Here is a 27,185-nt window from a genome sequence, read left to right as displayed (position 1 = left end):
TATATATTCTATAAATATAAACTTAGTATAGACTAGTTTATTTATTTAGAAACTATAACTATTATAGGATAGAGCCTACTCTATAGAGCTGTGTTATAGAATAACACGCCGAAAATGGAAAACTGTCTCTGGCTAGGAGCAGACATTAACTTTAAACGATGTCTACTTGGCTCGGCTCTGATCATCGCGAGTAATTGTGGTCAATTGGAAGCGGTCAAACTACTCATTCGGAGGGTGCACAGGTATGCTACACGGGGAAGACTGGATTTTGTAGCGTGTACAGAATTGCACGTTCCGAAGCTGTGAGGAACTGGCTCCTCGTTAGTCGATCCAAAGACCAAAAGCGTATCAAGGAGAGAATTGACAATGGGTCGATAGGAAAAATGAAACCTTGGAGTGGAGTTGTTCAAGCGAGACACCTGTTATACGGGTTCCAGTATTTACATGATGGCAAGGCAAGGATCGACTATTTGAGAGGATTGGCAGCTTATAAGTTAAACATGAGAGGAAAGGTTGTGCCTTATATTGACGGCTATGTAGGGAAGCATTAGAAGCAGCTTTAAAGTATAATGTCAAAATGCGAAATGGAGGCGTTTCTTCTTTATCAAGGCTGAGAGATTTTATCTAAGCATAAAATGGAATTGAGACGTGTTGTGCCTCGTTCATACACGGCAAGGCAAAAGCCATTATAGCAGTTCAGCGTCGTAGATATGGTGCCCTGGTGCTGCATTTCAGTTCCGCAGTTACTTTAGCAAACAGCTTCATCGGCCTTCACCGCCTGAACATCTAACCTCTGCCTGTGGCCGCAAAGTTCACAAGTGACCAGAAGGATCTTCAAACGCACGTTATCCTAACAGTGCAAACTAGCCCGTTCCGGCGGACGTTGAGTTTGTGGCTACAGAGTTCGCTTCACTATTCGCCGTTGTCGCCGTTGGCTTATGACCGTTACACTCCTATTTTGGCAAAGCTAGTGGATTTACGGTTTAGCTACCCCGCTCAGATTGTGAGAAGAGCAACATAAAAAGGCGATTTCTCCCTTTCAACGCGGCTGGGATTCGATAACCTGTTGAGATCCGGCTCACTATACAAACATATCGACAGTGATGAACATCACACCTTGTCAGTTCACCTGTCTTTCCAGTAACACATTAAGCCATGACCTACCTTACCTTCGACTATGACAGTGAGATATCAAGCATTGCTGATGAAGAAATCCATACGCCGTTCACCTCGGACTTTGAAGGTAAGAGGACGTAACCTACTGCGTTAACGAAGCTAATTCAGGGAGGTGAAGAAATTGACGTAAACGGAATATTGTCTTTAAATGATTCGGAAACCGAAGACTTATTGGAAGCTTCATTTTCGCATAGTAGGCCAAGCACACCCTTGAATCATGCTCTTTCAGCGACGCGACAAGACTGGGAAGACCTATGTCTCAAATACCACCAATGCATCCAACATCTTCGATACATCGAAGATCAGATGGTCCGTCACCGGGCGCTTCATCCCAGTCTCAACACCGGTTACCAGAACTCTATGTTATATACACATTATCACCAGCCAACGGAGGATCGAAGCCCAAATAATATTTATCAGACTGTTGATTCATTTCAAGGTGGTCTCAGGAACAACAATTCCACCGATCTCTCTCCTGACAGTCATCACCCCAAACTAAAACTCAATAACGCTATAGAGATATCTGTTGTTACTCTTGATACTTTAACGGGAAAGAGGACAATGATATGCTTGACAGCCAGGTCAACAGTGGACCATGTTGAGCAGTTACTTGGGTTTTGGGAATATGATTTGCCGATAGAGTTATATGATAGTCGTACAAGCTAGACTAGCTTCTGTTCTTACAATAAAGATGGCTGGGACGTATATCCAGATACCTGTTCGGGAGGGTTCCGGCCGATAAAGACATAACCGTGGGAAGGATAAGTTCTTAGAATTACAGTCAGTTAGCAAGCAGGACTTTTTTTTATGATTTAGAGTTTACAAACTCTAATTACTTCGTTTCTTGCTGTTGGAAATTCATGGCTTGACGTATTCTGGGAGGTTGTACAGCGGTATAAAAAGGGAAGCAGTTGGTAAGGGTACTCAGTGCTGATGTGGGTTTTGCCAGGTAGTCTGGTTAAGTTCTCTCTGCTGATTCAAGCTCTCAGCCGCAAGTCCATGCTGCAAATAACGCATCTAGCTCAGAACCTATATGGCAGGTTATCTTCAATATATACTCAGCGACGATATTAATGCCTAAATAAAGCTGTAGTGATAATTGCCCACTGTCGACCCCGCATGCCTTTGTGACTAGTATGCGGAGAACATTTGTTTGGGCAAATCCATATTGGACTGATTGAATACACGGTCGACTGAGAGAAGGACATGTTGCTGGCAAGGCTATTCTAGATAGGATTATCATCACGCCGGTAATTTGGAAAATTTCTTTAAACCCTGTTATTATCCGGAAGTCTATTACAGCATATGGGGTGGGACTTCCTAGGAAAGAATCTTCGTATGATGATAAAAGCTAAGCATGAGAATAGAAGTTAGACAATAACAGCCAGTCTGTCGAAATCAGGTGCCCATCCACTATTAACACCTGAAATGGTAATAGTATTGGGCCCGCTGGTGTTGAAGCCAGAAAGCTCCACGGCATACCCCTTGTAGACGTCTTTATCCCAGTTGTAACCTGTCAGTGGAAAGCTCACAGTCTGCGCAGTACCGCCATTGACCTTGATGGAAGCCAGGCGCTCGTTGGTACTACCGGTGAAGCTGAAACCTACATCGCCATTGATGTAATCAAATAGAACCTTTTGAGTGGCCTTGGACGTGCTGATGTTGGAGAGAACAACCTGGCCGTTGGAGCTACCACCGACATTGCCGACCTTGGTTGAGGAGGTGCAACCTGAACAAGAGGCGGTCTTTGCCCCTGAAGACAACGACCCAGTCGATATAGAAGTGTACTTGTAATTGGCTGTGCTACTGAGTCTCTTGATGTTTGAGAGGCGCAATGCGACAGAGCCATGGCCGTTGACTTGCTTGGAGAAGGAAGAAGCTCCAGTGGTAGTTTTGCCCGTCCACAAATCCTTGATGTCGGCTGATTCGTAGCCGAGGGCAGAGAGCTGGAGGCTGAGGGTTCGAGCACTGTTGCTCTGGTCGACATAGAGAACTGCAACATCCCCGTTGGCAAGCGGTCCCGCCCACAAGTCTCGATCACTGGTCCATCGCTGCACCAGGGTAATGGGCTTGACGGCTGCGTCCTGGTTGATTGAGATCAAGTCCTTGTTCTGAAGAACAGCCACGGTCTGGTCCGACAGCGCCGTGATATCAGTGGAGATCATGAGAGCGGACTTGAGCATGGCCCATAGAGCGAAATGGGTCGCCTGTTCGTCAAATGTCATGCCAGAGTTACCAACCTCGAGAAGGTCAGCATCGGCAATATGGCCAGGACCTGAGAGGCTCCTGTGTGCGATGTGAATGGCTTGGTTGGAGATGCGATATACATTGCCCCAGCCTTCAGCGATATCATCTGAGAGGCGGAAGGAGGTGGATACGTTCTGAGTCCATTCCGCGGGACCTTCGAGGCCACTGGATGAGGAGTATGGAACACCCCACTGGCAAATTAACATTCCAGGAATCCCAACCTTCTGCAACTCGGTCCACATTTTGCCGAAACGAGTGATGAAGTCAGTCCTTGCATCCTTTGGGGCGTTGTTACTGGCACTATCAGCGTAGCAGTTGTCATCTAGATCATACAGTTAGTAGGATGCTATCTGTTTGGCTTATTAAATACTTACATTTCAAATACTCCGTATTTAACGATTTGAAAAACGTGGCGTCGACAGCTTCGTGGCCCAAAGATCCTAGCACGGGGGATGGGGACTGGGGATCGCACATGCGCACACCAGCGTCGGAATACATAGTCCATTTCATGCCCTTGGACCTAGCCAAGTCGCTCAAAGGCTTAAGCCCATCCGGGAAGGCAGTGGAATCAATTTTCAACGCACCCGTGGTTGGGTCACGCTGTGTATCTCGAGAAGCCCAGCCACAATCGATCTGGAAGAATTTATAGCCAGCATCGACGAAACCACGGCTGGAGAGAGCTTCAATAGCTGTGGCGATGGTCTTGTTGTTGGGGCTGCATGAAACCTGATTGTATGAGTTCCAGCCCATGACGGGAGTAGACTGGAAGGATTGACCAGAAACCATGGAGGGTATGGCGGCAACCGCCAGGATTGAAGGAAGGGACTTCATTGGGCTGATAAGCAAGTTGGTTTGCTAAGCGGCGGAAGAAGTGTTTATGGAAAAGTTCTGCTGGAAGGCTGATTTGATGAGATTTCAACACTCTCAAGGCCTGCTATTTATCCTTCGAAACTTCAAGCTCATAAATCCAGCAAGATATATCGGTGGCTCGGTGCATTCTTCTAGTACCAACACCGCAATCGGGCCGTTTCATTTCTTTCGCAGCATGCCCAAACTTACTGGATGTGCTATAACATATACCGGGGTATCTGCATACATTGGCTGAAGATCCCCCGTGGGGAAAGATCACGGGCCGCAGACTCGTTCCATTCCATGATCATCTGCGCCCCGGCATCTTAGCATTGTTTGCGGCTAACTGAACATGGACGCTGCAGGTTTCGACTTGGGGATCCATTAGTGCGGTTGTCAACATAATTGCCTCTAGAAAGATGGGTTGAACTTTATGTATGCGAAAACTCAACTCATTGGCGCGCTTTCGAGTCTTGCTCAAATTACGAATACTTGTGGGTCAGTCGAGGAATTCGACCTCTGATGAAAAGAAGGGAGAAATGTCTTAGTTCGAGGGCTCCAGAGAGCTAATGTACCTTTGATATACTGAGTTATTCTTGCTAAAGGTAGTGTTGTTTTGATATGATAGACTTTGCAGCTCATACTTACGTCATGTGTCTTGGCTCTCTGAATACATTCTTGGAGATTGCCATTAGAGAGATATGCCCTTCAACGCAGCGATGGAGGTGATGGTTTAGGGTAGTGATTGTATTTACGCGCATTGAGTCGACCCTGGACTTTGAGAAGTGGTCCAAGCGCACTGGGATCCCTGTCACACGCGTCGTGACGGGATAAGTTTCGGGAGGCAAAGAGATCACAAACACCAGAAAGACAGAACGCAAGCAGGGCTATTTAGCCATATAAAAAGCCAATAGAGGGTTTTGGGAAATGTACTGCCAAGACTTCAGTCCCGGAATACGGCAACGCACGGGAATAGACACGCGATGACAGGGTCTCCGGCTATCGATGCCGTGGAAAATACCCCAACGGCGCTAGAATGCAGCCTGGAGAAGGAGAAGCTACATGCTGATAGGGGCGTCTAACACTAGCGCAAATCTAGTCGCGGTTGATCTCATGAAGCTTATCCTTAAACGGAGTCTCAACCCCGTGGAGTTACCCCCAATACCCCATTCATGACCCCATTAACTCCGTTCCCCCTCATAACGCTAGAATCGAGTCTGGAGAAAGTACAGGTAATACGGCCGAGATACCACCGTTTTATCCGCGATGCCAAGCTCCCATAGGCGCGTCTAAGACGAGGGTTTATCACCTTGTCACACTCCCTCATTGGATTCTCGGATTGCCTTTTCTCGGGCTGGGAGAGAATCTGCAGATCAGCATATAATGAGTCCACAGCCGACCCATTTCTGACCATCATTAGACTTCTGAGACACAGCTCTCTTAACCCCCTTCATTATCTCTTATTCTCATCGTTGTATCAACAGCAAAAATGGGTATCTCTGAAAAGGAGGAGCCAGTCTCGGCTGCTGAGATTGAGACTCAGAAGCATACCATCAATCACCAGGCAGATCTCGACCACAAGGCTGAAATCGCCCAGTTCAAAGGCGATGCCATCGAGGCTGAAAATGCCGAGTTCAACATGGGCGTCCTTGAGGCCGTCCGTGCCTATCCAATGGCCACGCTCTGGGCTTTCATCATGTCATGCACCATTGTAAGTTCTCCTCATGGACCCTGTCCATCCCTTCTAAGCTGACAATATTAGATCATGGAGTCGTACTGTGTCTTCCTGATGGGCAACTTCATCGCCCTGCCCAAGTTCGCACAGGACTACGGCGTCTACAGCGCAAATGTCAACAAGTATGTCATCACTGGTCCGTGGCAGTCTGCCCTTCAGTGCTGCGGTCCCGTAGGTGCGCTTATTGGCGTGACTATTGCTGGCCCGATTACTAGTCGCATTGGGTACCGCTGGGCCACTATCGGAGGTCTGATGCTTCTCAATGCCTTTATCTTCGTCTTCTTCTTTGCCAATTCGCTTTCTGTTATGGTAGCTGCCCAGGTACTTGAGGGTATTCCATGGGGTATCTTCATCGCCAATGCCCCTGCGTATTGCAGTGAAATTGTCCCCATGAGACTGCGTGCTCCTGCAACCCAGATGTTGCAAATGTTCTGGGCTATCGGTTCTATCATCGTTAACGGCGTCGCGTATCATTACAACGGACTCGACGAGCAGGCAGCGTACAGGTACGTACTATATCCCCCTGCAATTTGAACTTACAAGTGAGGATTCATTCTGACAATTCATGTCTTTCAGGGTCCCCATTGCTCTTCAGTGGATGTTTCCGACCCCCCTTGCTATCCTGATCTTCCTCGCCCCCGAATCTCCATGGTGGCTCACCCGTCGCGGCCGATACAAAGATGCCGTCAAGGCCGTCGCCCGCCTTGGTCGCAGCACTGTGGTCAAGAACCATGAGGAGTCTGTTGCTATGATGCGTCGAACTATCGAGCTCGAAAAGTCCGAGAAGGAACCTAGCTACCTCGAGCTTTTCAAGGGAACCGATCGTTACCGAACCCTTATTGTGTGCGGTGTATATGCTGCCCAGAACTTGACAGGCAATCTAATTGCCAACCAGGCCACATATTTCTTCGAGCGTACGTATCCTTTCTTTGCTTCCCCACTTGGAAGAACCATGTCATGTACTGATGCATTTGATAGAGGCTGGTATGACTACAAACACTGCTTTTGCCCTCGGACTTATTACCTCTGCCCTGCAGATGATCTTTGTTATGCTGTCCTGGGTTCTGACTACCTACATTGGCCGACGCACCATCTACGTCTGGGGTTCATTCATCAACGTCTTGTTCCTCCTTGCCCTAGGTATTGCAGGCAGTGTTGGGAAGAGCAATGCAGCCTCATTGGCCCAGGCCTCCTTGGGTCTAATCGTATCTGTTCTCTTCACACTTGGCCCAGCTCCTGTTTCATACGCCATCATTGGCGAGACATCCGCCATCCGCCTCAGGCCTCTTACAACGGGTATCGGCCGTGCCAGTTACTACCTGGTTAATATTCCCTGCATCTTCTTGTCGAGCTATATGCTTAATCCCAAGGTATGTCTATTGTGCTCTTGCCTGCGTTTACTTAAAACTAATACTTTCCTGTAGGAAGCTGACCTCGGCGGAAGATGTGGCTATGTTTGGGCTGGAACAGGCTTCGTGTGCTTCCTTATGTCATGGATCTGGCTGCCTGAGTTCAAGGGTCGCTCGTACCGTGAGATTGATATCCTGTTCAACCGTCGCGTCCAGGCTCGCAAGTGGTCAAAGACTGTTATTGACCCCAATGATGATGAGTAGATGCTTCTAGGATAGACGAATAGGGGCCTACGATATAGTTTAATTACCTCGATATAGTTATACTAGATTGATTATCTTCTTGCAGTTTCTGTTTCTGTATACCATGCCACCTAGTATTCCGGATCGCTGATATCCACAGAGCATAGTCTCCTTAATCCATGCTATCCATTCATATCCTAAGACCTTCTGGGCTCATTCCGTTGTGCTATTGTGCTATCTTAAGCTTGGTGAGTAGAACAGCATTTAAATCCTCTGCAGCAACGCAATCACTGAAAAACCTTATTATCAACTCTCCTGGCTCTCTCAATATCACTTTCAGTTCTCAATATCACTCATGTTGCCCATGATACTGCCAACCTCCTTATCGGCAGTCCCCCACTCCTCCTCGATGACCTTAGATACCCATGGACCCCTCGGCTTTAGCTTAAACTTGAACGGCTTGGGCTCCGTCATAAACCAGACAACCTCCATCTCCATCTCATCTACCACTTCAGCAGGCTCGAAGTCAAACGCCCAGATCATCGTTACGACCTGGGCAAAGGTACCATCTACGGCGACACGTTTTCCAAGACAGCTTCGCCGACCGTGACCGAATACTGGCAACGGGAGTGAGGTCCTCAGTTCTCCTTGATTCTTAATGTCTGTACCCATGCTGTCACCATCTAGCCATCTTTCGGGAATGAATTCGTCTAGGCCGCCAAGTGACTGGTCAAACACAGCTTCGTCTCGACCGATAGACCAAGCATTCGTCAAGACCATTGCATTCTTGACGATGCTGATACCATTAAAGTAGTCTTGTTTGTCTGCCCGACGAGGCACACCTCCTGGGGAGATGGGTCGCCAACGCAGAAGCTCAGATATGATGGCATCAATGTAACTGAGGGAGGATCTGTCCGAGAAGCGAGGGAGTCGATCCCGGCCAACAACAGCATCCAGTAGGTCATGCGCTCGCTTCATAAACCTTTTGTTGCCCGTTGTTGCAGCGATGAACAACCAGAGTATTGTGCGAGTGCTAGTCTCTATACCACCTTGAACACTCGTCGCAAGCGTGAAAGCGAGATCAATGTCGGAAATCGGCTCTTTGGCGTATTTCGCTGCAAGGGAGCGTGCTTGTTTTGTTGCGTTCCATCCGGGATTGTCATCACCAAGGCTTAACAAGTGCAGATTGAGGTCTTTCTGCTCTTTGAATAACTCATCTGCAGCTTTGTGCCATGGTGAAATTACTGCTGGGAGATTGGCAAGGAACGGGAAGATATCGGGTAGGCCAGGCTTCGACGCATACGAGGTGACCTTAGCCTGTGTCTCACGGACTCGTTGGTAAAGTGGATCATCGAGAGTGGGAACCCGAACGCCATAGTGCAACGCGAGAATGATACTCGCTTGTGCGCGCTCGAGGAAAGGGAAGACGTCGTTGCTGGCAATGACCAATGATTTTTGTTCGCTTAGTTGGACAAGGTGCTTGACGAGCTGCTTGGCTTCGAGTTCCATGACCGGCTGATAGCGCGGAGCAGCGATACCACCGAGCGACGGGGACAAGATGCGATGATGAAGTTTCAAATGCGCATCCATGTCATGCATCAGCGTGAACCGTGACTTTCCTGGCCCAGCGCCTGTAATCATCTCCATGCCCACGGACCTTGGACGATTGCTATACCAAGCGCCCCTCTTGCCCAGTAGCTCTGTCGCTGCCTCGGCTGTATTGATAACAACAACTGGCACTATACCGAACAGTTTAGACGTTGCGATAGCCCCATTCTCTTTCACCCAATCATCCCATCGCAGAAGTGGCCTCTCGATCGGTGAGCTGTGGATGGCGCTGATGATGGGTAGTTTGAGGGGCCTCTTCCTGTATTTCCTAGTTGGTGACGACAAGTAAAATAGCGCTGCACCGGCAACAATTCCGAGCACCAAAAGTAATATTGAAGGAACTGCCATATTGACTGGTGATCAATGTTTGTCTAAATTTGCCAGCAATACTCGCCAGTATCTTAAACCTCTCACAGGCCAAGACAATCCCCGCACGGGGTTACTTCCAGATTCAGGTATCCTCCGCAAATATTACTATCAGCTTGCATTGTGCTATCTAATCCGATAAGACGTCTAGTCCAGTGGTCGAGGCATTATCGAGAAGAGAATTGTTATGTCATCTTGGGCTCTGCAGTGAAGTCAAGACAACCGGCCTTTACATACTCTGTTATTTAGACCGGCAGAGTCTGAAAAGCTGGGTTGGAGAGATAATACCAGAGAATTGATTGTCGTCTGCACGCCAAGCTACATGTGACAGCGCTATGACAGTAGACTCGTCATTGTTTCCGAGAAGCGAGAACCGTGCTATTGACGCTTGGGTGCATTACTCCTTCACCTGAACTCTGGTGCACGGGCATACAGCAACTGATTCTACTAAAAAGAAGTCGTTACACCTTCTTCTTCTAGAGGCATACTCCACTGTGGCAGTCCTGAATAGTGATATGAATGTATGTTTGAAACATCCTGGCTGTTGATCATGACAGCTGAACCTGGCAGTCCTGACTCTCAAGGTAAGGAGCCTTCCCGATTGGGAATAGTTATAGAAACATGTCCAAGCACCGCGTTTCAGAACACGGTTTCTCAGGACACGCATCTAAGTATAGGGCGACGCTAAAGGTATTCTGGAAGAGCAGTCTCTTCGAGCATGTGAGATTCTGCGTCGATTAGACTCTGAAATATATATATGGGCGTGATGTCTAACAATTAGTTACCAGCATCCTCATAGTCATCTCATCTCTTCATCGCTCGTTACCTCTTTCAACATGCTGACCGCCTTGTTTCTGTCTGCCCTGGCCTGGAGCCGAATGGCAAATGCCCATGGAACCATCACCAGAGTGGTTGGCGCAAATGGTGTTGTTATGCCCGGGCTTACCAGTAAGTACATTTCTAGAACCTTGGAACTGGTGCTAATAGCTAGCAGTCCTTGATGGAACACCCCGGTCTTCAACCTCTGCTGCTTCCGGAGCCCAGGTTGATACCAGCGTAATCCGTGACCCCGAACTTGCTACTAGCAAGGCCTCTGCACTTGGTCGAACTAGTAAAGGCCCAGTTGACGGCACCCGCGTCATCGAGGCGTTCATGAATGGTCTCAAGGGCCGGTCCCTTGCTGACACTATCCTTGGGGGAGGTGAAGAAGGTACAGTGGCATGGCAAGCAACGAATGGTTGTTGACAGCTGACACTCTATAGCGACGAGAGAAGCCGTATCCTTTGTTACCGGTAACGCTGGAGCAGTTGTAAATGGTGTGCTTCTGCCAATATGCTCTTTTTCGGGTTTTCAGCAACTGACCTATCTCAGGCGTGCAAGACGGGATTGAAAGCTCCCCAGTTGGTGGCTTGGCCCTAGGTATGTCGACATAAACACTTGGCAACGTGAATTATATGCTGATCGACAGTAGGAGCTGAGCATGGAGTCAATGGCCTTTTGGATGACTTCTTCCAAACCGCAAAAGGCGTGCCCTCTCCTCGTGGATACATCGAAGACGGCGTCCAGAATTCTACTGGAGTTGGCGCTAAGTCCGGGCTGCCTACCACTGCATCCGACGGAACTCTCAAGCTCATCTACCATCAGGTTCGTGGCCATGACCTTCATTTACGATTCATATTGACTCTTTACCTTTCAGGTCAACGAGGACGGTGCTGGTCCCTTGCTAGTAGACATAGACTTCACTTCAGGAGGGACTGACCCGAAAGCTTTTAAGTCCGCTGAAGTGGTTCAGAACATTATTGGCGTATTAGGCTTTTCGACGGTAAGCTCGACTGACTTTCCGGTCGTTGTGAAAGTGCCTACTGGAAAGGTTTGCACTGGGAAGGTAGCTGGAGTTTCTGGGGTTTGTATTGTAAGGGTACGAAACAGTGCTACTGCTGGTCCCTTTGGAGGCGCCGGTGCATTCACTCATAACCCAGAGGCTGTGAAGGGGAAGAAGACCAGCGCCAAGTTCCGCCACCGTCATGTCTAATCTGCCAGGTTGGCGTGCTCTGGGACTACCTCGCGCTATGTCCTTGTGGCTAGCTTCTTGAAAGGCTGAACCCATTAAGAAACCTATAATTATACCTTTCTAGTTATTTTCTATACTACAGCATATTCATACTCAAGTATTAACAGCAGGAACGGGGCCTGTTCCTGTTTTTGACTCTTAGTAGCAGACGCGAAACGGGGCTACGCCGATGGAGCTTGTGGCAACTGAAGCTTTAGAAAGAGCTTCCTGAATCACGGCGCCAGCGAGGACGATTTCCCCACCACTGGGTAGGCCTTTAAGCCAAAGACGAGATCCTGAATTGCAAGAACCATTGCTGCAGATCATCCGATTCAAGAAGCCAGGTATCAGTTGTTGGCTGGCTCCACTTGATGCTCTGGTCTAGATTACTTTGCGGGTTGCTGTCGGGGCTCATAAAAAAACCCAAGATCGTTCTCTTTTGGTTGTCGAGTAAAATGCGAGTCCCAACATCAACCTTTTCTAGCGTATTCCTCTGCACCTTATCTGTCTCGTCATGATGCTTAGCCTGCTTTGATAGTAGTAGCTGAAGTTGACGCATCATATCGGCCGATGCAGCAAGGGAAATGGTCTCTTTATATCGTGAGATATCTGCAATGGGTGTTTAGTTTCGGATACTGAGAGGGGCCATTTCAATTTTCGCACTAGACCTTGCCACTTCAAAGGATTGTTGAAGTCATTCACTGCCTTTGTGATTCTTTTTCGTATTGTCTCAAATGTACGCTCGCATTGCGCAAGGTGTTCCACTCTCAAGGCGGACTCAAAGACCTGACCTTGGGCTTCGAGATCGCAAGCGAGTGCTTGTAGCTTCCGCATAACGGTTGAGAATGAATTGATCTCCTCGTTTAGGCGATGTACTTCATCCTCCGCGCCTGACGCGGTTCGACTGAGCTTGAAGGTGTAGCGAAATACGGCGTCTGCAAGGCTGATGATGCCAGTGATGCTAGCAGCGATTGAGATAGGGTCGGCCATGGTGGCTGTAATGGACTACTGGGAGATAGAAATGAAGCACTCGAGATGAAGGAGAAAGGATTAGGGTTGCTGGTCAGCCTTAACAGGTAAGCGCTGGGTTGTGCGGAAACAGCTAAAGACAGCTTAGCGCTAGTCCATTAACTATCTAGTGCCTCAATTCCACTGTTCCGTGGGGTGCGGAGTAGAACTGGGGAGAGATCGGAATAATCTCCGCGGCCCTGTGAGTTAGTCTGTATCGATGGGACCGTTGTGTTATTAAGCCCTCCCCTTCTGATTATATCGCTCAGTCTTAAGGATCGTGTTAAATGGAATAATAACGGCTGAAGGATTCTCCCTGCAGCTACTGTAAAAATCCAAGACACGGCACTATTGTCTATATATATATAAACATTTCAGCATGGCAACCACGAATCTCCAGCCTGATACTATGAAATCTGTATATCCCACCATCGATGCCTCGACTACCTTGCAGCAAAGCGCTAAGGGCAAGGTAGTGATGATTACCGGAGCTGGCCGTGGTATGAGGAAATCTGCCTTTAGCCTGCATCCTTAAGTGAGCATAGACTAATCCCTTCTCTAAACATTCTAGGTATCGGACAAGCCATTGCAATCGCGTTTGCCCAGGCCTCGGCAGCTAAACTTATCCTGACCGCCCTTGAGGAGTCAGAGCTGGAAGAGAGTCGACAGAAAGTCCAGGAGATCAAACCGGACATCCAAGTGTTCTCGCGCGCGCTTGACGTCCGAAGCAACGCGGATGTGGACACCTTCGTCTCAGAAGCCGCTGCTTGGGCCGGGAATCGCATCGATGTTCTCTGTTGCAATGCCGGCATAAGCCCGCCCCTAGTGCCCATCGCGAGTGGCGATCCTGATCGATGGTGGATGGGCCTTGAGGTCAACCTCAAGGGCGTCTACCTCTTTTCGCGCCACGTCTTGCCTATCATGCTGGCCCAGCGGGCCGGCCAGATTATCATCACGGCGTCTCGGGCAGCGACACGTGCAGACGACAAGATGTCCAGCTACCAGATATCTAAGCTGGCTGCCACGCGCCTCTGCGAATGCATCCACAAGGAGAACCACGAAATGGGCATTCGATGTTTTGCCACCCACCCGGGGGGTATTGTCACGCGCTTGCTGACAGACTTGGAGACCAAAGAGACCGAACCGTGGGCGCCCGAGGCAGTCAAGATGATCCGGCCCAACTTGCGCGAGGAGATGTCCCTACCAGGTAACTCGTGTGTGCTTCTCGCATCAGGGCAGGTGGACTTTCTGAGCGGGAGATATGTAGACATGACGATAAGTTTCGACGATCTTATACGAGAGAAGGAGGCAATTGAGGACCATGACCTGTTCAAAATCGGGGTTGGGCTTAATTGGTTGTCGTCGGGGGGTGTTGTCCCATTCTAGAAGAACATATCAATCCAAAGACTGTATCAACAGTTGGTCAGCACATTCTTCTTGCCCGTGAGTCTAGAGCAATAATCGGTCCCTAGGGCTTAGGATGGCATTCCACAACTAGGCTCTGCAGTGTTCTTGCGCGGAACGGGAAGCTTTATTTACTCCTTGCTGCTTTAATATTATTGGACCTAAAACTATGAGATGCAGCTTCAGATTTCTATGGAGGCAAACACTATTTCTTAACTACAGTCTTTCATCAAATAAAGGTCTAATACATATAGTCTTATCTTCTTGAGAACTCAAGGCTGTATACCAGAAGTGCCGTCTAGTCCTGGAGTCATGGCAGATGTTAAGTTACTCAGCTCCCCAAAACAACCAAGGCGGCGACTCAACAGCTACCCCTTCCTTTGGAACCCCGTTGCCCAATGAGGCGTACTTGTTGTCGAGGCTGGCCCAGACAAAGTCAAAGTCCTCCCAACGAACCAGCGACGTGGTCTGAATGTAATGAGGTATAGTGCCGGGCCAGGGAATGAAAACTTTGCCCTTTGAGTTCTTGTCTGTTGCATCACCATACACATTAGCGACCTTCTGCTGAGATGAGATATACGTAGCAGACTAACACCAAGACTTGCAAGTCCCACTGAACGCCATAGCCCGCAGTTGTCGCTGGGCCCATTTATTGAAATCTGTCTGAGCCGATTCTTTCACGACGATAGATTTCAGGTTGTCTGCTTGAAGTCGGTCAAGCAGTCGAAGGATGTATTTACTTGTAGCTTCTATACCAGGAAAGGCAGATCCGATTACCGGAGCAATGGGTGGATTGAACACTGTTGCTGTATGTTAATTCTCATACACCTTGATCAAATCCTCTATGCCACAGCTACGGTGCGCTCGAGGCGTCCGCACCTCAGAGAGAGAGTGAAGAGGAGTCTGTCTTACCGAATAAGTTAGGAAACTGAGCGACAACGGCGCCCATGTATGACTCAGTGGGCTTATCTTTTCCCCAGTTCTCTGACAAGGAGTATCCATTCCGTCCCGTGGTTGGAAACCGTGGCTCATAAGACGTATTAAAGCCAGTAGCACAGACAATTACATCGAGTTCTGTAACGGTGCCTGTCTCGTCGACAATTCCATCTTCAGACACGCGGACGATGTGATCCGAGATTACAGTCACATTACTTTGTTGTATAGCGTTCAGGTAGTGGTCTCCGGGCGTGAAGCGACGACAGCCAATCTCGAACTTAGGCAGCAGTGCCTCCATCAACTGGGGATCGTGTATCATGTTCGTCATGTGCTCGAGTGTTGTTCGTTCTAGCTCAGCCTGGGCAATGCTTCCCGACCAGAGAGCCTCGAACCCGCCAGCGAGTGTCTTTTCCAGCCGTTGGCGATATTCAAGGTAGTAATCAGGGTCGTTCTCAAATCGCTCCAAGTCCTCGGCTGAGTCTGCCTAACAATTAGCATTGGAAAGCATCATGCTCTTGAAGCGAAGAGGCCTACAATCCTTCTGGACAGCACCGTCGGAGAAGAGATGGGGTATCATCCAGGATGCGGTACGGAAATAATTAACAAGCTTCTTGGCGACTAGAGTAGCCAATAGGCATCAGCTAACATCATTTGCAGATAGGCTTTTGTCAACTTTACCGGGCTGGAGTGCTGCAACGCACTGGACTGCGCTAGCCCCGTTTCCGATCACCGCGATGCGCTTGCCAGTCAGATCAACGGTTTCATCCCAGTTTGCAGTATGCATCAGCCTGCCACTGAACGTTGACAAGCCCTCGATATCGGGGAACTTGCACTTGTTTAGAGTGCCAAGGCCCTTGACAAGGACATCACACTCCCTTATGATGGTGACAGGACTCCCGAATCCATCGTTCGTCTCCAGTTCGACGCGCCAGGTAGACGACTTTTCTTGCCATTGGGCAGAGACGGCGCGGTGGTTGAAGTGCATATATTTTCGCAACCCATGCTTGTCGACTACATCGTTAAGGTACTGCCTAATTTCTGGCGCGGGCGCATAGAACTTGGACCATCGCGGGTTAGGAGCCCACGAAAATTGGTAGGTATGGGCAGGAACATCACATGCACAACTATTTCTCATGGTGAGCTGCGGAATCATTGCTGTTGTCATCATTCCTTACCCTGGATATCGGTTCTCATACCAGGTGCCGCCCAATTCTGGGTTCTTTTCGTAGACGTCCAGCTCTACATTTTCCATCCGTATGTCTACATCATGAGCAAATTGGATTCCCGAGAGCCTGGTCGTTATAATAGCAAGTAGTTAGCATTCCTGCATCCGAACTTTGGCGGTAGTGACTGACCCAGCGCCGAGCATGACGATCTTCAGCTTTCTCTTGAGGAATGCTGTTCCTGGCATTCCTCCTGGAGTGCCCTTATCGGCGCCATTTTCCATTGCGGAATGCGACAGAACCATTGTGGTGGTATATTGATGACTTGAGTGGTAAACAGGTGTTATGTTTATACAAGAGAAGAACTAAGTCCTAGATATGGCATCAAATAGGACCCCGACAAGCATACACTTTTGATCTGTTGGTACCTATATCAAGCATGTTTCTTTGTCCGGGGATACTCTGCTTCTCGGCCTAGTTCTCAGCCTGCCATTCCGTGGGGCTCCACGGTCAAAATACCCCCCACGGAGTATTCTTCCCCGTCAACCTAGTAGTGCCGTACTGATTATCGTGACCTTGTCTTAAAATGTCATTGATATTAGCTGTACGGCCATCGGAACATGTTTACATTTCCACGGCTTGGAAAGTGGCTGGCTTCCGGCTTCCCATCCTAGTTATTGGAAGGTCATGAGACGAGCTGCTCGCTTGTGTCTCCCTCATGCTATTTAACTCACCTGCGGAGCATATCAGAACTCTAGAGATTATACTTTTCTCCATAACCCGTCAATCTTGCAGCTGTAGGTTCTTTACCTTGTCACTATGTTCGACGCCCGCACGGGACACGATCTACAGGCGCTAGTTAATATTAGTTCCAAAACCCGGGGTAACTTGGTGGGGAATTAGGCCCCGTGACGGGTGTCTGATGCATATTAGGCCTAGCCAGTATGCTGTCTTTTGGAGGCTGGTGCTATTATTGCCCATTACTTCGTGGGACAAATCCGTGGAGAGACTGCTGCCGCCGATCCGACCTATCCCCGATCCTATCCTCCTCCAAGCCCCACGGAAGTCAGCGTTCCAGATCCTAGACATGGGCATCAAGGCCTCACAAGCGCATCTGAACCTTGGTTAGTAAGTCGCGAAAGTATAAGTATTACCAGTGCAACGCTCGAATTATTCCATTACCATCTAGACACAGGGTTAGACGAGCTACGTCTGCAGTTTTGAATATCCCAGATACGGATACTAGGCTCGCTCAACTAAGATGCGTCTTAAACATCCAGAAACATCAATGACGGACAATGTGGCTGATGAAGTTGAACAAGTGGAACATGCCACTAATCGACCAACACAGCCAGGCGTCGTAACCACAGACCCATTGGTATGTATGAGCGACGGCCCCTCTGCCGACCATCATCGTTTCCATGTTCATTGCTGACTGCTCACCTAAAGACCTGGTCCAAGTGGATGAAGATCGGTATCACGCTGAACATCTGCGCTAATGCCTTCCTAAACAATGTCTGCGCTGCCGGTCTTGTCCCAATTCTCGGCCCCGTATCCGCCGAGTTTGGCATCCCAATCACCATCGCCTCGTATGTTATGTCCTACAATGTGCTCGCCCAAGGTCTCAGCAACTTGATCTGGGTTCCAACCATGCTGTGCTTCGGCAAGCGGTGGGTGATCCTGGCCTCCATGACACTTCTCTTGCCGTGCATCGCATGGGCAGCTGTATCAACTAGCTACGAGTCACTCCTGGGAGCGCGCGTGCTCGGCGGCTTTGCGTCTGGAGCTTCTGAGACGTTTGCGCCCGTCATTATCGGCGACATTTGGTACGAACACGATCTGGCCACAGCCCTCGGCTTCTTTGCTCTATGTACCTTGGCTGGTGCCTGTTTGGGCCAGGCAGCGTTAGGATACGTGACGGAGGATGTGGGCTGGCGATGGGCATTTTGGGTCACGTTCATTGCCTGCGGCCTGAATTTGTTCACCATGTTTCTGTGGCTTCCTGAGACAACCTTTCAGCGCGGTCTCAGCGTAGGCGATACCGCTGGCGACTTGGAGCGGAGCGAAAAGCAGCGCAAGGAACCCATCAGCGCGAATCTCGGGGCACCAGATTCTGGCATGCATGTCCAGGGCAGTTCCTCGGAGCCGTTAACATCCATGCGGCCCAACTTGTGGTTTATCCGCCACCCTCAAGTCGACTACAGTGCCAACTGGTTTATATACGCCGTTCGACCCTTTTCCTTCGTTCTGGCGCCAACCGTACTCTGGGCTTCCGTGGCCTACGGTGTGGCGGCGGGCGGCTTTACATCCATCGGCGTGTGCATTCCGCAGCTCCTAGGGGCGCCACCATACAACTACAATTCCGCTACTCAGGGCCTTTTCAGTCTATGCTCGTTTGTTGGTGTAATCCTGGGCGGCACAGTCGGGTCTAGGCTGGTCGACATTGTTAATGCAAGGATTGAGAAGCGTCGCTCTGAACACGGCCAGAGCCACAAGCCTGAGGAACGCCTGATCATGATTGTAGTCCCCTTCTTCACTGTTACCACTGGCCTGGTGTTGTACGGAGTGGCCGTGGATCACCAGCTATCTTGGATCGGCCCTGCTTTTGGGTACGGGATACACTCATTTGGCTTCGCAGTTCTTGCAGGTATTACGTTCAGCTACGCAGTCGACTCGTATCTTGTGCGAAGTGGCGAGGTGATGGTGTTCAACAATACTATACGGGCCTTGTTATCGTTCGGCTTTGCGCATTTCACACCTAATTTCTTGAACCAGGTCGGAGCCGGTGTCGCATACTCGGTGTTGGCGGCCGTTATCTGGGGTCTTCTGTTGTTTGCGATTCCGGTGTTCTTCTTCGGCCCAAAGTTGAGAGATCTCACCAATCGCTACGTCTGAATATATCTGTATACATAGGTCGCGCGAGAATAAATTTTATTGAACCGTAATGAGTCAGAAAGCATATTGTAAACGCGAGATAAGCTCAAATTAGGAGCATAGCACTGAGATGTATTAAACAAGACTTTGGTTTCCATTGATGGCGGTTGACTCAGTCAAGATGGTGTATTCTTACCCTTATAAGTGCGTGGATAGATCGTCTCGGACATACAGGATGTTGCAAAGAAATCTTTATTTTAACTATTAGACCCAAGAAACTGCAGAAAGACCACTGCTACCATGCGATCTCCCTGACTGAAACAGATTCCACAATTGCTCGTAATACCTCCTAGATTAACTAACATTAAGAACTCGCTACATAGGAAGCATCAAGCTTGCCAGCGACTCTACCTTCTGGGTCTGGCCTGCCGAATTCTTCTGCCGTAGCTTGCCGAGCCAGCGGAAGATCTTGGCTTGTGAGGAACAACTATCACGAAGAGACCGCCCTGTCTTGTGAGCTATTTTGAATTCGCTGTCGACGGAAAAGTAATCCCTGCCACAGTGAAGAAGGACGAATAACTTGGCCAGCCACCAGAAAGGCAGTGGATCCAGTGAGAAGGCAAGGTTCTCAAAGTCGGGGTCACGCCAGGTCCTTTTCTCCCAGACGGCGAGCCATTCATCAAGCACCCGATTGATGCTGTCAAAATTACTTGAGTTGCCGAGACAGGCAACTCGCGCCGCTAAGCGGACGATGTTGGGACCTGAAAAATCGCTTGCGACTTGGCGATCTAGGCTATCCAGGCTCGATGACTGGCTCATATCGCGACTGCATGGCTTCAGATTGCGGTCTAGATCGTAATGAGTTGCCTCCCAGATGAGGCAATGCAGAGCGTTTACCAACGTAAACATCCCAAAAGCTGATGCCTCGAACCGAGGATGTCGCTCCAGCGGGAGTGATGCTGTCCGCAGTTCAAGAAACGTGGAAGAGAGTCTCCGCTGCGCAGGTGCAGATTGCAAATACTGAAGACAGGTCCGGGCAGATCGGGAGTTCCAGCATGTCTCGTAACAAGGAAGCTCGATATCGAGATCCAGCGGAGAGAATGTCGGTGCCGTGCCCATGAAAATACAGCTGGCCACGTCTTGGCTGAACAAGACATTCGCGATTCTTTGAAAACCTGTTAGTGAGGTTCTTTTACACACAATCCGCTTTAACAAACCTGATGCGAGTCTCGCGCTGAACCCACAAATGCCAGTCGAATGTCTCTTCTGTTAGTGCCGTGTAATCTATCGGGGAGGTTGCGTCAAAAACAGCGGCCCTTTTCGCCATCTGAACGTGATAGAAGTTAGCAAAACATATGGTCGCAGGATAAGAACCACGGAGTAAAGCGCTCACAGAAATGCTACGTGCAAAGTACAGCGGGAAGGCCGTGAGGGCAGCTTCATCTTGCGAGCTTCCAAGAACTGAGGATGCGGCGATGCTTGCTTGGATTGAGGATAGCGGAGGCTCACTCATGTCAATCTCGTGCTAGCCATTGTTAGAACCGTTCTGAGGAGTAGCAACAGCAGCCTCTTAGTAAAGGCATCCCTCCAAACCGAACTTACTTGCTGCTTCTCGACATTCATCAAGACTCGTTTGGCCATTGCGGATATGTACTTTGCCGGGCGGACGATGTCAGTGTAGCAAGCCCCTACAGTGAACATCGCCAGCACGAGCAGCGGCGAGGCCGTCGCTAGGTCAAAGGTAGGAGCATGAAGAATTGGTATGTGATGTTGGAAGTTCCTGCTGAAGAGTTGCAACGCCTGCAGCAAGCTTTCCCGGTTAATTGACCTCATCAGAACATCCTCGGGCACCTCCGGCCCTGGCCCTCGGAGCAAGACCTGAATTGCACCGCATTTTGCCTGCAGGGGATCTAGCTGCTCTAGTGACAGAGAACTCACGCCTGGTTCGCTAAGGCTCCCAGAGGAGAGGTCGATCGTTTTGGGATCAACTACAATTTTTATTAGTAACCGTGCAACCATGTTTCATATGCGTATTCGGCGATGCTTACGCTGCTCAAGCTCAAGCATAAAGTCTGGCGCACCATCAACGATAAATGCTGGGAATAGGGGCAAAGAGGGCACATCGAGGTCCCAAGACAAGTCGCTGGCAAGACCAAGCTCCTGCGCAAATGGCATCCGCCCGCACTGGGAGTCACCGTCGAACCGATCAGACCCTGTCGAGGGACCTTGAGCAGCCATTAGTGGCAGCAGATCGCTACCCTCGACTGACGGCTGGGGTGAGGTCTGGGGAATGGCCGTTGTACTAGGAGAAGAAGCGCCACCGCCAGCATTAGAGGCACCTGGTGAGTTTGAAGCGGTCTGTCGCAAGGTGTGGCTCTGCTGATTTAGGTTGTCACTGTGAGAGCAGGTCATACCTTGAGAGATACAGCGATGGCAGGGACGCCCAGAGTCGCACTTTGCCTTCAGACGAGCACAACGATCACAAGCCCGTCTAGGCCGCGAGCCCGTGACACGCTCTGCCGGCGTCGATCTCGCTTCTCCTACTCTGCAGCCCTTCAGATGGCGAGAGAAGGCATCGCTTAAATTAGCCTGTTAGTTAATTATCACTCGATAAGCAGAGAATTATCAGCCGCGGAAACACAAACCTTCTCGCGAACGCTCTTCCACACGAGCATTTGTATGGCCGTTCTCCAGTATCTGGATGCTTGTTAGTATGAGAGCACGGGAAGTATCGAAGGGGTGCTCTACGCAGCGCAGTGTGCCGCTCGAGATGCTCTGCACGGCTAAAGGAACTGGGACACTTATTACACGTAAAGGGCTTCATTAAGTCACTTTTCATGTAGTACGCAAGAGAGAGATGGTGACAGTAGGATATTTATTAAAGCAAAGGGATCCGTTACCCCATACCCCGCCTTTCTCTTCACCCTCTGCCGGGGTACTCAGCTGTGAGGTTCTGACGAGCTCCAAATAGCTTAGTAAAGAAGTAACGCCCTTGGTAAAAGTGAGATCATATACTGCGTACCTCTTGCAGTACTGTACCTAAGAGTACTCTCCTGATTAATTTCATGGTTTACCTTTTTTTTATGCCCCGTACTTTACTCACTTATAAACCCTCTCCTTTCCTTTCAGTTATGTGCATTGCCAAGCTGTGCCATGTAAGCCGGATGATCAATCTTCCATTCTATGCTGCGGCTCATTGGCCAATGCTGACATTAGCCAGTTATGCCTCATTATTTATAAGGTGATTGCGTACCGGAACAGGGTCTTTCCCTTCTCCTCTATTTCTTTCACATAACTAGCTTCCGTCCACTTAAATTTCACTTCTAGATCGTCATGGTTTCTAGCAACGGCACTGTCTGGGTAGTTACTGGCGGCAACAGAGGCATTGGGCTTGGTTTCGTCAAAGCTCTCATTGCTCGCCCCTCAGTTACCGTCATCGCTACTGTTCGCAACGAAGAAGCTCGCACAGGTCTCAAAAATGCTACTACTGGTCTCGCCAAAGGTGACGGTACTGAGTTGAAAGTCGTCCAGCTGGACTTCACCAACGCGCTCTCCCCTGAACAGATTCGCAACGCGTTTGACATCGATCATGTCGATGTTCTGATCAACAATGCTGCCGCCAGCTTCAAATCCTATCCTGTGATCGAAATCCCGACCAATGACCTCCGCTCCGCCTTCGAGATCAATACAATTGGCCCGCTCACAATCGTCCAGGGACTTTGGCCCTTGTTGCAAAAGTCATCTGCACCGAAAGTCGTCAACGTCTCATCCTCTGTCGGTTGTATTACGTACCACGAAGTTGTCGCTGGCGCATATGGGCCCAGCAAGGCTGCCTTGAACTGGCTCACGCGTGCTCTTCATCAGCAGAATGAAGCGCTGATTGCTTTTGCACTTCATCCTGGATTCGTTAATACGGAAATGGGCGAGTCTGCCGCCACAGAGTGGGGATTCCCCCATGCCATGCTTGAAAGTGTCGAGCAAGCTGTGAAGGGAAGTCTCAGGGTTATAGACAGTGCTACGCGAGAGACTATATCAGGCAAGTTTGTCAGTTATAAAGGACAGGAAATTCTATGGTAAATATGTTGCCATTAACTAAACAGACTTGCAATAACTGTCTCGTATGCTGAATATTGTAGGTAGTGTTAATAAATCTTTTGTTTCTGTAAAGCGGATGACGAGTCTCTGGGTCACGTTCTGAGGTATACTAATCTCTATATAAGGACTATTATTATAAGCTAGATGTTTTACTTGCAGTTAATCCTTGTGGCTATGAGGTTGATTCAGCATAGAGAACTTCGGGTTTACTGTAACCTTGTAGCTAAATTAAAATGTAAAACTTCTCGTAAGATGTGACAGTCACTCTCAGCCAATTTGAACATTACATTGAAGAAGACAGCCCTGCGAAGGTCTGAACTGTCTCTTACAAGCTGGTATACCAGAGCTTTATCTATTCCACTTCTTGCTCAGCACAGCATTGACTTTTAAATTGCTTAAGAAAACACTAGCATTAATAACGTTCGATAATCTATAAGCGCCATTTATTTCCCATTAATAGAAACTTAAGCAACTGCAGAAACCTCCTTTATGGCATCCTTACTTAACACTCTCCTGTCATTAAAAACGCTGACAAGAGATGCGAGCCCGCATCCAGCGATAGAGAGCGCTAAAGAGACCTTGATTCCTGCCATATACGAGGCAATTATACTTGGTAGCTCTGCTGAGGAATATACATCACGGATCGCAGTATAGCCTGTAGCAATGACCTTAGTCAGGTTTATGTCCGGCGCAAGAATCGACAGTTTGTGGATCATGGTGTTCAAGAAGGCTGTCTGCGCCGCTCCTACATAGAGACAGCCGCCCAGGCACTGACATACTGTAAATAGACAAGTTAGCATCTTGAACCATCTCAGAGTGTGATGCAATGGCCTGAGCCAAGCCTGAACAGGATAGCACATACGTAAAATGACTGAAGTAGTAGACGCTAGGTCCTCGGGAGCTACGCTGGCCTGTACCATCATGATTGGCACCTGAAGAGCCACGCCCCAGCCCAGACCAGCAACAATTTGATATCCGATCCATTCTCCGGCGCTTGACTTGGTTGCAAGAGTGTATAACAGTCCGGCGCCAATAGTGCCTATAATGGCCCCAGTTGTAGCCGATAGAGCAGCGCGCCCGGTTGCGGTGATGAACAGCCCAGATAACATCATAGCGATAGTCACAGAAAGAATAAGTGGAAGGCTCATGACACCAGACATCGAGGGACTGGCTCCCTTGACGCCTTGGAAGTACATGGGCAAGTAATAGATAGTCAGGAAATATGAACCTCCAAAGAAAAAGGTGAAAATGGCACTAACGCCGACAGGTCGTTTTGTGATGATACGAGAGACAACCATGGCGCGTTCTCCTTGGTAATGCTCCCACACGAAAAAGAGTGCTGTAATCAAGACAACCCCGACAAGTAGCCCGATAACAGTAGAACTTCCCCATGATTTAGACTGCCCACTATATTCAAGAGCCAGTAGGCACGAGGTGATGGCTCCTATGAGAACAGCGACACCTGGCAGGTCAAGCTGCAGAATCTTCTCGGTCAGTGTGACAGGCGCCGGCTCGACTCCCTTTGGGCGGAAAAAGAATACTATAATTGCAGCAGCCACTCCGCCCAAAGGTAGGTTGATGTAGAAGCACCAGCGCCAAGTGACCTTATCAGAGAAGACGCCGCCGATTAGCGGACCAGCCACGGCAGCAATGCCGTAGGACATGCCGATGATGCCTGTATAGGTGGGCCTCTTGGCGGGCGACGAGATAACCGCGACTATCGTGTAGGTGCCAGTACCAATTCCTGCACCACCCAGCCCATTGATGGCTCTACCGAAAATGAGGGTGTTTGAATCAGGCGCGACCGCGCATATAAGGCTGCCTAGCTCGAAGATAAACAGGGCGATGAGAAAAGTGGCCTTGAGCGAGAAGTACTTGTATGCTTTGCCCCATGACGACTGGAAGCCGCCATTAGCCATGAAGAAAGCCGAGCCATACCACGAGGCCTGATCTAGACTTTTAAAATCGTCTGTGATTTTAGGAATAGCTGTTGCAACAATTGTCTATTATAAGGGAAGAGGTCAGTTAAAGATTCAACGAGACTTCGGTGAGGATAAATCACTTACCATGTCGAGAGAACCGAGGAAAATAGTCAGAATAAGTGCAACTAGGATGCAGTACAAGCTGAATCCCGTTAGAAGCTTAGGTACGGCCTGTGAGATCGAAGAATCCCTAGACTTGTCTACTTCGTCACTATTATGGTCTGGAGTCGCTGTCTGATCTTGCCTGTCGCTATGATCAGGAGATTTTTCATCCGTTATAGGAGTCATCTTAGTAAGAATCAGTTAGAATCTTAGTAATAAATAAATATCTGGCTAAAGGACATGGCTATAGAGAAGGGAGGTATAACTATTTGTACTTAGCTATAGATATTAAATGCAAATTAAAGAGATAAGAAAATGCACAGGGATTGGGAAGCAAGCAGGGTCTCTAGTCCTAAAAAGGAATAATTTACCTATGATTCATAATGACTCGCTATAATAGGGCATAGCATACAGGGGCCTGAAACCCCAAAGGGCCCAAACCGCCAAGCCTAAAAGAGACTAGAATTGCTAAAACACTAATACTAAGCGTTAGCTATTGCCAGTTACGGAGGTACGTCTGAAAAGTCTTTGCTGAAGATGACTGTGACTGCTGGGCCCACTTTTGATAAGATACTAGAGATACATCAAGCGAAATAACAATCGCTGATCACAATAAAGTTATAGTCGCTATAGCCAGTTATTTACTGACAAGACTTCCCTAAGTGCCCTATAACTATAGGGCCTCTATAGGGCAGCCCTTCTGTATCTATCTTATCGCTTGTATATGCATGTACCTAGCAGGGATTAGCAATTGTGGCGTAAGTCATCTTGGGCAAAGACTTTTGAGATGTACCTCCGTAGTACTGCCTGCTTTAAGTCACGCTACGGCATGTAAACTACTTAAAGTCATAAAGTAGCCCTTTAACTTAAACTACCGCGATATAACTGAGGAGAAATGCCGTTCTATAGCGCTCGCGTGGGAAACCTGGTAAAAGTTGCTACTAAGACTTGTGTCCTCCGCTCAGGATTTCTTCCAATGTTACATATTTCACAAAGAACCTAGAGATCTTATAGTGACTGGTTATACCCAGATCTTAGCGTTGGGGCGTCCCCGAAACCAGAGAGAAATTTCTAAGTAATAAAATCAGCGGCTGATTAGTGTATGACTTTGGTTCCACGATTCTATTCCTCTCCCTCTTGATGTGCCTGTGCTGTTCAAAGTCTCTTAGCAAGCAGGATCCACTGAGCGATCTTTCCGGGCTACTGGTGATTCTTAATTTACTGATGTTTCCAGTCAATTGTTGGCGACCAGGTCGTGGCGGTCACCCTTGGAGTCCTTCAGTGCATGATGACCATTTATGATTGGAGAGAAAGTGCGGGGTGTACGTGATGTAAGCGGTTTCCCTCTGTTGGGTCGTAAGAGGCAGTGCTTGCGTAACTGAATGTCACCTTGTGTGCTGTTGTGTGGGGACTTCTGAATAGCACTCAAGGTTCAATGCAAAACGGGGAACCCCGGCCCGTGAAGTGCTAGGGACGGTCCGTGATGACTGACAGGCTCTGTCTTACCGCAATATCCGGTCCAAGAGACAAGTAATAGAAACAACAACATGAATTTCAACCACAGTGTCTTTCTGCACTAGACAGAAAGGGGAAGCCCGCCCTCGGCAAATGATCCCTGGTTCCGAGGCAATATGACAACCAGTTGTATTTGTGACTGTTGATTGATGGATTGGCAGATTCCTAGACAGAAATAGACTCGGGCCACCTGGCATACCTCGTTTGTCGACCAATTGTGCTGAAGACATTACGTGGCAAGTCTCAGGAGTTAGGATACCAAAAGGTATGTAGTGTCAGGACCTTGATAATAATTCAGACATGTTCTATAGACAGGCATACCAAACCTACCTCTCGGCTGTATCTCTCACTCTGTTACGAGCTTTGATAATTGTTCTATCAGCCTAGGGTCATTTGTAAGTTATATGGGCCTTGAGAGAACTGAAGAATTTTCTCCGGTTCAGTAAGAATGTATACCGCCTGTATACAGACTGCCTGTTGCTT

At 48.8% G+C, this 27,185-nt stretch overlaps 11 protein-coding genes across 11 annotated transcripts; 5 read left to right on the top strand and 6 right to left on the bottom strand.

Annotated features, from left to right (window-relative positions):
* Positions 1–2,546: 2,546 nt before the first annotated feature.
* FTJAE_6547 (alpha-n-acetylgalactosaminidase precursor) lies at positions 2,547–4,254 on the bottom strand (the record flags this gene model as incomplete). The annotated part of the gene is made up of 2 exons (XM_037353170.1): positions 2,547–3,745; positions 3,798–4,254. The coding sequence occupies 2 exons, from the start codon at positions 4,252–4,254 to the stop codon at positions 2,547–2,549; spliced, it is 1,656 nt and encodes a 551-aa protein (XP_037206400.1).
* A 1,507-nt stretch (positions 4,255–5,761) lies between these two features.
* FTJAE_6546 (alpha-glucoside transport) lies at positions 5,762–7,620 on the top strand (the record flags this gene model as incomplete). The annotated part of the gene is made up of 5 exons (XM_037353169.1): positions 5,762–5,983; positions 6,035–6,513; positions 6,584–6,921; positions 6,986–7,377; positions 7,432–7,620. The coding sequence occupies 5 exons, from the start codon at positions 5,762–5,764 to the stop codon at positions 7,618–7,620; spliced, it is 1,620 nt and encodes a 539-aa protein (XP_037206399.1).
* Positions 7,621–7,935: 315 nt separating this feature from the next.
* FTJAE_6545 (cytochrome P450 monooxygenase family 17 subfamily A (steroid 17alpha-monooxygenase)) lies at positions 7,936–9,555 on the bottom strand (the record flags this gene model as incomplete). The annotated part of the gene is made up of 1 exon (XM_037353168.1): positions 7,936–9,555. One exon carries the CDS (start codon positions 9,553–9,555, stop codon positions 7,936–7,938), a length of 1,620 nt encoding a protein of 539 aa, XP_037206398.1.
* Positions 9,556–10,409: 854 nt separating this feature from the next.
* On the top strand, positions 10,410–11,605 carry FTJAE_6544 (gEgh 16; the record flags this gene model as incomplete). The annotated part of the gene is made up of 6 exons (XM_037353167.1): positions 10,410–10,521; positions 10,568–10,783; positions 10,836–10,889; positions 10,945–10,992; positions 11,045–11,217; positions 11,270–11,605. The coding sequence occupies 6 exons, from the start codon at positions 10,410–10,412 to the stop codon at positions 11,603–11,605; spliced, it is 939 nt and encodes a 312-aa protein (XP_037206397.1).
* Positions 11,606–11,900: 295 nt separating this feature from the next.
* On the bottom strand, positions 11,901–12,613 carry FTJAE_6543 (uncharacterized protein; the record flags this gene model as incomplete). The annotated part of the gene is made up of 2 exons (XM_037353166.1): positions 11,901–12,232; positions 12,364–12,613. 2 exons carry the CDS (start codon positions 12,611–12,613, stop codon positions 11,901–11,903), a joined length of 582 nt encoding a protein of 193 aa, XP_037206396.1.
* A 397-nt stretch (positions 12,614–13,010) lies between these two features.
* FTJAE_6542 (uncharacterized protein) lies at positions 13,011–14,017 on the top strand (the record flags this gene model as incomplete). Its single annotated transcript, XM_037353165.1, has 2 exons — positions 13,011–13,131; positions 13,203–14,017. 2 exons carry the CDS (start codon positions 13,011–13,013, stop codon positions 14,015–14,017), a joined length of 936 nt encoding a protein of 311 aa, XP_037206395.1.
* A 345-nt stretch (positions 14,018–14,362) lies between these two features.
* FTJAE_6541 (flavin-containing protein) lies at positions 14,363–16,439 on the bottom strand (the record flags this gene model as incomplete). Its single annotated transcript, XM_037353164.1, has 7 exons — positions 14,363–14,565; positions 14,629–14,835; positions 14,948–15,451; positions 15,506–15,589; positions 15,650–16,095; positions 16,147–16,263; positions 16,327–16,439. 7 exons carry the CDS (start codon positions 16,437–16,439, stop codon positions 14,363–14,365), a joined length of 1,674 nt encoding a protein of 557 aa, XP_037206394.1.
* A 956-nt stretch (positions 16,440–17,395) lies between these two features.
* FTJAE_6540 (major facilitator superfamily transporter) lies at positions 17,396–19,029 on the top strand (the record flags this gene model as incomplete). Its single annotated transcript, XM_037353163.1, has 2 exons — positions 17,396–17,512; positions 17,584–19,029. 2 exons carry the CDS (start codon positions 17,396–17,398, stop codon positions 19,027–19,029), a joined length of 1,563 nt encoding a protein of 520 aa, XP_037206393.1.
* A 354-nt stretch (positions 19,030–19,383) lies between these two features.
* FTJAE_6539 (c2h2 transcription factor) lies at positions 19,384–21,683 on the bottom strand (the record flags this gene model as incomplete). Its single annotated transcript, XM_037353161.1, has 5 exons — positions 19,384–20,173; positions 20,226–20,533; positions 20,611–20,996; positions 21,057–21,597; positions 21,654–21,683. The coding sequence occupies 5 exons, from the start codon at positions 21,681–21,683 to the stop codon at positions 19,384–19,386; spliced, it is 2,055 nt and encodes a 684-aa protein (XP_037206392.1).
* Positions 21,684–22,341: 658 nt separating this feature from the next.
* On the top strand, positions 22,342–23,085 carry FTJAE_6538 (Aflatoxin biosynthesis ketoreductase nor-1; the record flags this gene model as incomplete). Its single annotated transcript, XM_037353160.1, has 1 exon — positions 22,342–23,085. The coding sequence occupies one exon, from the start codon at positions 22,342–22,344 to the stop codon at positions 23,083–23,085; it is 744 nt and encodes a 247-aa protein (XP_037206391.1).
* A 482-nt stretch (positions 23,086–23,567) lies between these two features.
* Positions 23,568–25,373, bottom strand: FTJAE_6537 (HC-toxin efflux carrier TOXA; the record flags this gene model as incomplete). Its single annotated transcript, XM_037353159.1, has 3 exons — positions 23,568–23,881; positions 23,966–25,106; positions 25,170–25,373. 3 exons carry the CDS (start codon positions 25,371–25,373, stop codon positions 23,568–23,570), a joined length of 1,659 nt encoding a protein of 552 aa, XP_037206390.1.
* Between the last annotated feature and the right edge of the window lie 1,812 nt (positions 25,374–27,185).

The sequence above is a fragment of the Fusarium tjaetaba genome (assembly GCF_013396195.1).
Source record: "Fusarium tjaetaba strain NRRL 66243 chromosome Unknown NRRL66243_c0000127, whole genome shotgun sequence".
Taxonomy (NCBI): Eukaryota; Fungi; Ascomycota; class Sordariomycetes; order Hypocreales; family Nectriaceae; genus Fusarium; species Fusarium tjaetaba.
The sequence above is the reverse complement of the archived record's forward strand: the minus strand, read 5'-3'. Positions and strand labels throughout refer to the sequence as shown.